Source organism: Mustela nivalis, assembly GCF_964662115.1.
Source record: "Mustela nivalis genome assembly, chromosome: 1".
NCBI lineage: Eukaryota > Metazoa > Chordata > Mammalia > Carnivora > Mustelidae > Mustela > Mustela nivalis.
Window position 1 is genome coordinate 54,814,812 of NC_139020.1, and position 13,376 is coordinate 54,828,187.

Below are 13,376 nucleotides of genomic sequence, written 5' to 3' on the forward strand. Positions count from 1 at the left end.
ATTAAGAAAACAATTCTAGAGATTCAATGTCCTCCTTATCAAAATACCAATAGTATTTTTCACAGATCTAGAACAAATAATACTAAAATTTGTAGAAGCACAAAAGAACCCAAATAGCCAAAGCAATCTTGAGAAAGAAGAATAAAACTGTCTCAGATTTCAAGATGTACTATAAAGTTATAATAAAACAGTGCAGTACGGGCATGAAAATAAATACATAGATCAACTGAACAGAACAGAGAGCCCCAAAAGAAACTTACACCTATATCGTCAGTTAACCTATGACAAAGGCAGCAAGACTACACAAGAAGGAAACACAGTCTCTTCAATAAGTGATGCTGTGAAATCTGCAAAAGAATGAAACTGGACCACTTTTTTACACCATACACAACAATAAACTCAAAATGTATTAAAGACTTTAATGTGAGACCTGAAACCATAAAACTCCTAGAAGAAAACATAGGCAGTAATCTCTTGGATATCAGCCTTAGCAACATATTCATGGATGTTTCCTATTTTTAATTTATTTTATTTATTTTTTATGGGCATGTCTCCTTAGGCAAGGGAAATAAAAGCACAAATAAACTATTGGGATTATACCAAACTAAAAATCTTTTGCACAGTAAAGGAAATCACCAACAAAACAAAAGTACCACCTACTAAATGGGAGAATATATCTGCAAATGATATACCTGTCAAGGGGTTAATATCCAGAATTTATGAAGAACTTATATAACTCAACACCAAAAGCCCCAAATAATCTGATTTAAAAATGTGCATTGGGCGTGAATAGACATTTTTCAAAGAAGGCATATAGATGGCCAATAGACATAGGAAAAGATGCTCACCATCACTAGTCATTAGTGAAATGCAAATCAAAACCCAAATGAAATATTACCTTACACTTGTCAGAATAGCTAAAAGAAAAAAAAAAATTGTTGGCAAGGATGTGGAGAAACTTACATTCTCACTAATTCGCTATTAGTGAGAATGTAAGTTGGTAAGTTGATGAAGCCACTAGGGAAAACAGTATGGAAGTTTCTCAAAAAACCAAAAATACAAGTACCATAGTAAATACCAATCCAGTAATGCCCCTACTGGGTATTTACCCAAAGAATACAAAAACACTAATTTGCAAAGATATATGCACCCCTATGTTTACTGCAGCATTTTTTACAATACCTAGATGTGGAAACAACCTAAGTGTCAACACAGAGACGAATGAAAAAAGATGTGGTATATATAAACAATGGAATATTACTAAGCCATAAAAAAGGATGCAGGCTTACATTTGCAGCAACATGAATGGACCTAGAGGGTATTATGCTAAATAAAATAACCCAGCCTGAGAAAGACAAGTATCATATGATTTCACTTTCATGTGTAATCTAAAAAACAAAATGAAAGAACTAACAAAAATAGCAAAACAAGATCTTAAATACAGAGAGCTGGTGGTTGCCAGTGGTGTTGGGGATGAGCAAAAGAAGTAAGGGGAGTGGGAGGGTACAGTCTTCCAGTTTTGTAATGAATTAGTCATGGGATGAAAGGCACAGCATAGGGAATATAGCCAATGGTATTTTAATAGTATTATATGGTGGTAGATGGTAGCTACACTGTAGAGAATATAGCATAACATCTAAAGATGTCAAATCACTATGTTGTACACATGAAACTAATATAACATTCTATGTCACCTATACTTCAACAATAGCAACATTTTAAATAAACTTTCAGCTAGACTCACCAAGAAAAGAGTGAGGACTCAAATAAAATTAAAAATGAAAGAGGAGACACTACAAATGATACCCTAGAAATGCAATGGATTATAAGAAAGTATTGTAAACAATTATATCTAAAGCTTTGGACAGCCTAAAAGAAATGGATAAATTCTTAGAACATACAACCTACCAAGACTTAATCATGAATAAAGAGAAAATATGAACAAATCAAAAACATAAGAAACAACAAGTTTGGCAAGGATGTGGGGAAAAAAGGAACTCTCCTACCCTGTTGGGCAGAATGCATATTGGTAAAAACAGTATGGAGTTTCCTCAAAAAATTAAAAATAGAAATATCCTAAGATCCAGAAATTGCACTACTGGGTATTTTACCCAAAAAATACAAAGACACTAATTCAAAGGGATACATGCACCCTGATGTTTACTGTACCATTATTTACAATAACCAAACTATGGAAGCAGCCCATAAGTCCTTCATTAGATGAATGGATAAAGATGTGGTGTGTGTGTGTGTGTGTGTGTGTGTGTGTGTGTGTGTGTTCAGCCATATTATTGGTGTATTATTCAGTCATAAAAAAGAATGAAATCTTGCCATTTACAACAGGGACAGAACCAGAGAGAATAATGCTAAGTGAAATGGGGTTTAAATGGGGATTAAAGAGTACATTTATTATGATAAAAAAATAAAATGATAAAAACAAATAAAACTCAGGCACCTGGGTTGCTCAGTTGGTTAAGTGTTGGCCTTTGGATCAGGTCATGGTCCTGGGGCCCTGGGATCAAGTTCTGCATTGGCTTCCTGCTCAGCAGGAGTCTGCTTTTCCCTCTGCCCCTCCCCCTTCTCATGTACTTTCTCTCTCTCTCTCTCTCTCTCTCTCTCTCTCACACACACACAAAAATAAACAAATAAAATCTTTTAAAAAATTAAAATCAATCAATCAATCTTAATACCAAAAAAAAAAAAATCTGAGCAGACCAATTATAGCAAGGAAATTGGAATAGTAATAAAACACACACACACACACACACACACACAAAACAGAAGTCCAGGACCAGATGTCTTCATTGGTAAATTCTTTCAAATGTTTAAAGAAGAATCAATATCACTTCTTCCCAAATTCCTTCCTAAAATTGAAGAGGAAAGAACACTTCCAACACCTTTTACAAGGCCAGCATTACCTTGATATCAAACCATAAGAGAGAAAGAGAGAGGAAAGAAAGAAAATTACAGTCCAGTATCCCTGATGAACATAGATATGAAAATCCTCAAGAAAATATTAGCAAACTGAATTCAATGATACATTAAAAGGATCACATGCCATGATCAAATTGGATTTATTCCAAGGATGCAAAGATGGTTTGATATCTGTAAGTCAATGTGATACACCACATTAACAAAATGAAGGATAGAAATCATATGATCATCTCACTACATGCAGAAAAAGCATTTGACAAAATTCAACATCAGTTCATGATAAAACCTCCCAATAGTGTAGGTATAAAGTGTTATCTCTCAAGATAATAAATGCTATATATGAAAAACTCAGTTAGCTGTCTAACATTATACTCAAGAAAAACTAAGATTTACCTCTGAGATTAGAAACAAGACAAAGATGCCTACTCTTAGTACTTTTATTCAACATATTACTGGATGTCTCAGCCAGAGCAATTAGGCAAGAAAAAGAAATAGAGGGCATCCAAATCAGAAAGGAAGAAGTAAAAGAACCTTGATTTGAAGATAATACACCAGCATATGTAACAAAACAAAACAAAACAAAAACTAAAGACTCCACCAAAAACTATTAGCAACAATAAACAGTAAAGTTGCAGGATATAAAATCAACATACAAAAATCCATTGTGTTTCTGTACACTAGTGACAAACTATCAGAAAGAGAAATTAAGAAAACAATCCTGAAAAAAAAAAAGAAAAGAGAAAAGAAAAGAAAAAAGGAAGGAATAATCTCAGGGCACTGGGTGGCTCAGTCAGTTAAACATCTGACTCTTGATTTCAGCTCAGGTCATGATCTCAGCATCCTGGGATGGAACCCAGGATGGGTTCCCTGATCAGCACAGAGTCTGCTTGTCTCCCTCTCCCTCTATCCCTCCCCCTGCTTGTGCTTGCTCTCTAAAATAAATAAATCTTAAAAAAAAAAAAAAAAAGAAAAGAAAACAATCCCATTTACAAATGCATCAAAAGGATAAAAATTCTTAGGAATAAATTTAACGAGAGGGATGAAGGAACTACACCCTGAAAACTTTAAGACATTAATGAAAGAAATTTAAGATGACACAAATTAAATGGAAAGGTAATCCATGTTCATGGACTGGAAGGATTAATATTATTAAAATGTTTATATTACACATAGCAATTTACAGTTTCAATGCAATGCCTATCATAATTTCAATTACATTTTTCACTGACATAGAATAAACAATTTTAAAATTTGTATGGAACCACAAAGGACCCCAAATAGCCAAAGGAACTGAGAAAGAAGAAAACTCAGTGCACCATGCTACCCAATTTTAAACTGTATTATAAAGCTATAGTAATCAAAACAGTATGGTATTGACATTAAAACAGACACATAGATTAATGAAACAAAATAGCCCAGAAATAAACCACATATAAATGGTCAATTACTTTATGATAAGGAGCTAAGAATACAAAAGGAGAGTATCTTGAAAAAATGGTATTGGGGAAATTCGATTGCCACAAGGAAAAGAATGAAACTAATGAAACTAGACCACTTTCTTTTTTTTTTTTTTTAAGATTTTATTTATTTATTTGTCAGAGACAGAGGGAGAGAGAGCGAGTGAGCACAGGCAGACAAAGAGGCAGGCAGAGGCAGAGGGAGAAGCAGGCTCCCTTTTGAGCAAGGAGCCTGATGTGGGACTCGATCCCAGAACCCTGGGATCATGACCTGAGCCGAAGGCAGTTGCTTTACCAACTGAGCCACCCAGGCTTCCCTAGACCACTTTCTTATACCATACACAAAATTAGCTCAAAATGGCTTAAAGACTTAAATGTAAGATATGAAACCATAAAACTTCTAGAAGAAAACATGGGGTAAGCTCCTCAAAATAGGTCTTGACTATGAAATTTAGATTTGACAGCAAAAACAAAGGCAACAGAAGCAAAAATAAATAAGTGAGACTACAGCAAACTCTAAAATATCCATACAGCAAAAGAAACAGTAATAAATAAATAAATAAATAAATAAATAATAGGCAGCCCATAGAATAGGAAGAAATATTTTAAATCCTATACCTAATAAGGGATTAATATCTAAAATACATAAAGAACTCATACAACTGAATAACAGAACAAAACTGAAAACAAAAAATATAATTTAAAAAAAGGGCTGAGAAACAGAAATGCAAAGATGCTCAGCATCATTAATTATCAGGGAGATGCAAATCAAAACAACTATGAGATATCACCTCACACCTATCAGAATGGCTAAAATAAAAACAACAACAAGAAAAAGGGAGAAAAAGGAAGCCTCAGGCACTGTTGGTAGGAACACAAACTGGTGCAGTAAGTGTGGCAAACAGTAAGAAGGGTCCTCAAAAAATAATTACCATATGATCCAGTAATTCCACTACTAAGTATTTACCCAAAGAATATGAAAACATTAATTCAAAAAGATATATGCACCTTTATGTTTATTGCAGCATTATTTTCAATAGCGAAAATATGGAAGCGACCCAAGAATCCATCAAAGGATGAATGAATGAAAAGGTGGTATATATACACACAGAATGTTATTCAGCTCTAAAGAAGAATGAAATCTTGCCATTTGCTACAACATGGATTGATCTAAAGGGTATAACGCTAGGTAAAGTAAGTCAGTCAGAGAGAGACAGATACCATATGGTTTCACTCATATATGAAATTTAAGAAACAGAATAAACAAGCAAATAAAATAAGAGACAAATGAAAAGCAGACTCTTAAATATAGAAAACAAACTGGTAGTTACCAGATGGGAGGTGTTTGGGGGATGGGTGAAATAGGTGAAGGAAATTGAGTACACTTATCTCCATGAGCACTGAGTAATGTATAGAATTGTTGAAATACAATCTTGAGTATCTGAAATTAATATAACATTGTACATTAATTATACTGGAGTTCTAAAAAAATGAACAGAGGATCTGTATGGACATTTTTTTCAAAGAAGATATATATATGGCCAATAGGTACATGAAAAGGTACTCAACGTCACTAACCATCAGGGAAATGCAAATCAAAATCACAATGAGATATCATCAGAAAGACAAGAAATAACAAGTGTTAATGAGAAAACAAGAATAGGGGATGCAACCTGGTGCAGCCACTGTGGAAAATGGTATGGACGTTTCCTCAAAAAATTGAAAATAGAACTACCATATGATTCAGCAATCCTACTTCTGGTTATTTATCTGAAGGAAACACACGCTATCTTAAAAAGATACTTGCATCCCCATGTTCATGGAAACAACCTAAGTGTCTAACAACAAATGAATGAATGGGGGTGTCTGGGTGGCTCAGTGGGTTAAGTGCCTGCCTTTGGCTCAGGTCATGATCTCAGGGTCCTGGAATCAAGCCCTGCATCGGGCTCTCTCCTCAACAAGGAGCCTGCTTCCCCCTCTCTCTCTACATGCCTCTCTACCTACTTGTGATCTCTCTTCCTCAAATAAATAAATAAATGAAATCTTTAAAAAACAAACAAAAAATCCAAATGAATAAAGGAAATGGGGTATGTGTATATACACACAGAGAGGAATATTATTCAGCCATAAAAAAGAAGGAAGTCCTGCCATTTGCAATCCTTTAGGGCATTATACTAAGTGAAATAAGTCAGAGAAAGACAAATAATATATGATCTTACGTATACATAAAATCTAAAAAAACAGATTGGTCTTAGGGATGTAGGGAGTGGGAAAAATGGATCAAGGTAGTCAAGAGGTACAAAATCCCAGTTTTAAGATGAACAAGTCCTAGAGATATAATGTTGAGCATAGTGAATGCGGTTAACAATACAGTGTTGTATACTTGAAACTTGCTAAGAGAGTAAATCTTAAGAGTTCTCATCTCAAGAAAAAAAAGATTTTGTAATTATGTGTAGTGATGGATGTTAATTAAACTTGTGATAATCATTTCACAATGTAAACAAACATCAAATTATATTGTACACCCAACATTAATGCAATGTTATGTGTCAATTTTATCTGAATATAAATAAATAAATACATGAGTAAAGAAAAAAACTTCAAGCCATTTGTATCGCTCAGCGTGCTACCCCACTCCACCTTAAAGTACAATCTGACCATAGATAATTCATTACTAATTTTACGCTTACTAAAGCAGAGACCAAGATATAAGGAAATGAGACAACTCTATTTTTTCAATAAAATCTATTCTCTTTTCATCTGCCTGTCTCTCTCCATCCCAGGTTTAAGAAATTTGAAGACTCATAGAATTATGTGTTTACGGGAAGTTCTAAAACCAATAGCAGTTTAATTGCTTAAACCCAATTCACGGAGACCAGTAAACTTACTGCGTGGTCAAGGAAGCCACAAAGAAGAAAACTGAAGAAGCCTAGGAGCGGTTGCTGATGTTAACAGTGTTCCTTCCGCTTGAGAAGGCAAAACCTTTGTCAGGCTTAGGTTCATATCTCAGCCCTGTGGTAGGCAGAGGTGTACACAGTTCCGATTTCCCTTCAAGCTGTGAGGTGGGCACTTACCGGAAAACCTCCAGCTGTAGCACCTTTGGGAGTCGCTATAGCATTCACACTGAGATCACCACTCCCCAGGGATCCCCCAGCCAACACCTGGGCCCAGCCAGCAGTTATGAGGACCTGGCCATCACTGCCCAACGTGCGGCTTCTTTCCGGGCAACCTCTGTGCTGGAGACTGCTCAGAGGTGCCTCTCCTGGCCCATCATCCTTCCTTCACCCTTTCCTTTCATGGGTGTCAGACTTGCACTGTCGCCTAAAGGCTTTCTCTGCCTGATCTTTCTTGCTCTCCCCTTTGTCTTTCCAGGTGTTATGTCCAATAAATCTCTTGTACTTCTAGAACTCTATCCTGGCACCTGGTTCCCAGAGAAGTTACCCCAAATAATCACATTTTGTTTCCTTATCTCTAAAAAGGAAGACACTATATCTGTAATTAGATTTGTAAGGATTAAATAACATCTATACATAGATCCTTGAATATAGAAAGCAGTTGAAGATAAAATGGAGCAGGTGGATGGGGGGTGCTGCTGAAAAACTGTCTGTACCTTCTATAACGGTTCTAAGTTCCTAGTCCTACGTCCTGCTTTATAGCACATTATTCTTCGGCAGCACATATACTAAAATATAGCACATTATTCTGGGTACTGAAGAGAGAAAATCGGATGAACTTCCGAATGCTCAATGGGGACTGGTCATACAACTATAGTGGTTGGGGTCACACTTGATTCCCTTTCTAATATAGTAGGATATTCCCAGAGGATTTTTCCTCAGAAAGCAAAGCCACATTTAGGCCCCTTTCGAAATGACATTTTCAATTGGCACCAAAGAAGACTATCACGAAACACCCCACCTCATAGTCCTGGTGGTTATTTTGATGTTAAAGGAGAACAGACTGGATCCAGTCGGCATCTATCTTGGATATTTCAAAACCAGGTACTGATATCAAGGAATGTGGAGGGCTCTCCAATGTCTCTTTAAAGTTACGGCGCTTAGCTTAATATCTTGTGTGAAACAGGTGCTCACTAGGTGTTATCTGATTTAACAGAAGAAAAATCATTGCGTAATTGAGTAGATACACTCTAAGCACTGTGCAGACACTTGGAAGAAATGAAGAACTATTCCTCCACGCTAGTACCTGAGGGGACAAAAAGGTTATTGCTGAGAAGAACAAAGAGAAAACACAATAGAACAAGAATGCATTCTTGGGGACAATGAAAACCAAAAAAGGATAGCTTTGGTGTTTTGTTCTATAATGAACTTGTCTTCAGAAGAAAAAAAATGTCTGAATAATCTGTAGGAAAATAAAAAGAAAACCCTGGACGTTATTAACAGGCTGCACACGGGACTTCCTCACCCTCCTCAAAAGAAGGGCGGAGACCACCTCTCTCCTGCTCCCAAGCTGTTTACCTCCTTTGCAGCACATACCAGGGGCTCACTCCTGGGTGGTTTCGATAGAAGGAGTGCAGCCTAAAGAAGCACCAGACTAACTCGTCTTAGACAAGAACCGCTTATTCAGGAAAGACGAGCTGCGCAAGGAGCTCATTTCATCTTAATTAGCCCAGGACAGGGCTTCTGAAGTGCTCTGCTTTCTTATCTACAGTATCCTTCCTGCTGCGAGGGAGGAAGATGTTGGCATTTCAAACAGCAACTCAGCCTCAGGGACCAGAAGCAAGACGAGCAGATCCAAAGGTGCTGTGAAAGTGGGTGGCCCTTGGAATGAAGGTGCCTTTTCACTGGCATGAGCTAGACCATGCGGCAGGACAGGGCTAGAAAGTGACGTCTGGCGTCCGTGTTTGACAACTGGAATACACACCCCAACTTGTGCGAGGAAGACACGAGGCCCCCGAGGGGCCTTTGGTCTCATGGACTCTAGGGGCCCTTCCATTTGAAGGGAAGATAGGTTAGAAAATGAAAATGAAAGGAAGGATGATCTTGTGGCTTCAGAAATGCCTTAATTCCTGGTAAGAAGCCTTCCCACTTCTCTGTTATTGCTGGAGACCAGCGTTGGGCCACAGGAAGAGAAGCTGAGAGTTCTGGAGGCCCGTCGTGAACCGTTGCTGTGTTTCCACCACCTGGCACCAGCACCAGAGTCCTTGGGGGGCCTGGAGGGTTTGTGTTACCAGACACTAGGGGTGAGGATGTCCCCTGCTCCGGGGTAGCCAGGGTCGCATGTCGCCTGCTGGCTGAGGACCCTCCCCCCCAACTCTCTGTCGGCCACTTCATTTACACGTTGTTCTCACTCAGCCTCTCACAGGAAGGCATCTTTCTGCAAGCGCTGCAGACGTTATGTGTGACAAAACCAGCACCGTATAAATAGCTTTTCGCTTCTAATTGCGACATGCCACTCCCATTTTGCTCCCTGTAAGCTCTGAAAAGGGACCGTCCCAAACCCCGAACAGCACAGAAGCCCTGGGATTGTCAGTCCGTGTCTACCGCTGAGGGAGGGCGAAGTTGGAGAGAGAACAGCAGGAGACCCGGAAGGCCATTTCAGGCTTGAAGGAGCACGTTTCTCCAGCACCCCAACGGATTCCAGGAGGACCTGACGGGTCAGCTCTCTGACGCATCGCTCCCCTGCCGACTTCCTCCTGGGCCTCTGCCCTGTGACGGATTTCGTCCTCCGGTTGACCTTCCAGTTTGCAAACCTGCAACGAAACCCTGACCTCAGACCACAGGCTGGCCGCCAGCAAGCCAGGGTGACATCGTATTTGCCGACTGGCACGGTCCTTTGCAATAGAACGACGTCATCTAGAAAGATGCGTTCATTCTCCATCCGGCCATGATTAAACAGGGCCCCGTCTCTGGGAACCCTGGCTCACCAAAAGCGAGTGGATTAAATTCTGTGGATTAAATTCTTTATGAAAGGCCTCTTTAAACTCTGAGAGGCTCATTCATGCAGAAGTGACAATTCTCCCGTTAGATCACAAAATACACACATATGCGTGTGTAGGAACATCGGTGAGTATATGGAGAATCAGCTACATAGAGCACCCTTTAAGGATCCAGCCACTTTCATTAAAAATATAATAATAAATAAATAAATAATAATAAAATTTAAATAAAATTAAATTAAAAAATAAAATTAAAAAAAAAAAAAGGAACCAGCCACTGTGCTCTGTGGTCTTAAACTCCCTTCTCCATGGTCAGCTCTGACTCTCTGAAATCTGACCTTGAGGCTCTGGCGGATGCGGCATGTTGCCGCCCGGCAGCCCTGTTGTGTGGGCGAGCTATAGCACACTGACAACCTGCCTGCAGCCTGACGGAGTCCTATAAGCAAAGTTAACATTCCTTCAACAAATATTTTATGCCAGCCACACACCAGACCCCAAGGCTAGAGATACAGCCGTGCACAGAACAAACAAAAATCTCTCCCCTATATGAGCATACATTTTAATGAGGGGGAACACACAAAGCAGAATATAGGATATGTTCAGTGGTGAGTTTGGAGAAATAAAGAGGAAACGGGGGTAGAGACTTGAGGGAGGAAGGGTATTGGTTGCTCCTTCTCTTCCCCTCGATGTCCGTGGCTCTCTCCCCTGACTTCTTCTTGACACAAATGCCACCTTCTCCACAGGGCCTCCCTGACTATCCTTTTAAAAATTGCAGTCTAATGCCCGAGGCAGGAATGTGCCCGGAACGTCTGACCCCATCTCTTACTCCCTGCTTCCCTCCCCCCACTTCAGACACACTGCTCTTGCTCTTCCTCAGAGAGAGCAAGTCAGCAGGTGTACCAGTTCTTTATAGAGGAACCCCTTAAAATAATCTTCTAACCCCCTATCACATAGGATCCTAAAACATAGTTCTGTTGGATGAGACATGAGACAATGAGACCCCCCCCTTTAAGATGAAGTTTTCTTGCATGTCTTTTTAAGTGAATTAAAACTCCTCTGGGAAAATCACTATTACATAAAACCTTAGACATCATGTAATTTCACTGTAAATATATCGTCATGTAATCCTAACAGATAATAGTATTATGATTATGTTTTTAAGAAAATTAATCATAATTCCTTAGTATCAGCCGATATCAGGGGCTCATTGCTACTGAGTTAACACTGGTTCTAGGACTTAATGGTGGAGAAAGAGCAGTGGGAACAAAATTAAAGCCTGCAATCTTAAATTTGAATTGGAAATACCAGTATCAATCCTGTATTATTTTTTTATTAGGGAAAAAAGACATATTCTAAGTTCTTGAATTTTATACCTATATGTTTTTTCTCTCATACTAAAAAACTTGGTTCTTATACAATAAAGATTAAATAATTATTGGTTAAAGAATTATATTAGTCTTACTCATAGTAGTAATGATAAGATATCGCTATTTGAAACTGCAAGTACAGTACTTCATTTGCTATTTTTTTTTCTTTTGTCCTTAGATGTATCCCATGAGGCATGTACAAAGCACTATGTTTAAAAGTCACTGGGAATAATTCATCTGTGGGTTTTATGCTCCCCAAATTGATACATGGTTAACTTCACTTGTTTCCATTTGTGTTAACATTTTAAGGATTGATTTGTTTTATTCTGCTCTTTGATTTAAACTTGTTTTTTTAATTAGGAAGCATGTAAATGCTGTATATGATTTTGCAGTCAAAACAATGGAACATGTTTCATTCAGAAGGTCTCAGTTTCATCTCTGTGTTCTTCTCCTATGGGTAGCTATTTTTATTCGTTTTTGTCTAATCCTGTCACCCCTTCTTTTTGAACACCTAAGCAAAATGTGTATGTGTACCCATCTTCTAGATTTCCTCTGCTCTTGCACAAAAGCTTGTGACACTACCTATTGATGGTGACTTTTATCATCATTGTACCACTAGGTGGGATCTCCAGAACCTACTACAGAGCTCTTCCTCATTCCTAATTAATCAGCATGATTATATGGAGGTGCCATGGATGTGCATTGGAATTCTACTGTATGGATATACCATAAATGTGCAAAAGCAATACTGTATTTGTCAGGGGCCCTTCTGAACCATCAAGTCCCAGTGAAATTTTCTTCCTCCCCTCCTAACATTTGTCACCAACTTGTACATAGTCATTGAAATCGATTCAATAGTCAAGAGAGATTTTTCTATTTGTTGTTAAGCTCCCTGAAGGCAGGTGCAATGTCACTGTCGTCTGCCCTTCCTATATCTTCACCAAGCATTTCTTGATCCTTGATTTAGTTGTTTCCCTTCCACTTTCCCTGGCAGATAAAAAAGGTGCATTCTCTGCAGAGCAAATAACAGGAACAAAGACACAAAAGCAAGACTGCTCAGATGTACCCAACAGGTAACTCCAGCTGTGGGAAGCCTGGAGTTGGTGTGGCTGAATGGAAGAAGATGTATTCTCACTTAGCAGGAAGAGGGGGGGGCAGAGTTAATCCAGCCCAACAAAAGTCTTGGTTGATCGCCCAAAGTCAAACAAGAATAAATAAGTATATTGAGATCTGATGCTTTCAATGATCTACAAGTGCTATAAAGCAGAAGTGATTAGAGAAATAGGGAAGATTTGGAGTGATATTCCAGGATAAGACCTTGAATCTGGAGTCATCATGACCCCATCATGACCCATGCAAACGCCTACCCTAGATTCTAATTTCTGGATTTGCTTTCTGTTCCCCGTCACGGCCGTCTGTTCAGCTTCATCCAGCTTTTTTGGTAAGTCTTTAATTGTCTGCTCCATATTCTTTCTCATCTTCTCAAAGTGAGCATTGGTGTCTTGCTCCTTCTTCAGTTCTTCTGATATGTTCGCTGCCTAAAACAGAAGAAAGGAGCTGGGATAAGGCGGCAGCCAAGTGACCTTCTCATTTGCACCCACAATCTTCAGGTCAGGATTTGACCAGATGTCATGTCTTCCTCTGTCCTTAACTTGGGTCACCCTCACGTTTGTCAACGATATGGGAATCAAGATGACATCAGCTACAGAGAAACTGGGGTGAGGG

General features: G+C 38.7%; 1 protein-coding gene across 1 annotated transcript in view; it reads right to left on the minus strand.

The window, feature by feature from the left end:
* MYH15 (myosin heavy chain 15) overlaps positions 1 to 13,376 on the minus strand; it is a gene marked incomplete at its 5' end in the record, with an annotated part of 154,815 nt that overhangs the window by 9,085 nt on the left and 132,354 nt on the right. The window contains 3 exon segments of the mRNA XM_082719582.1: positions 9,996 to 10,026; positions 10,028 to 10,098; positions 13,019 to 13,189. Coding sequence (XP_082575708.1) covers positions 9,996 to 10,026; positions 10,028 to 10,098; positions 13,019 to 13,189 — 273 coding nt within the window.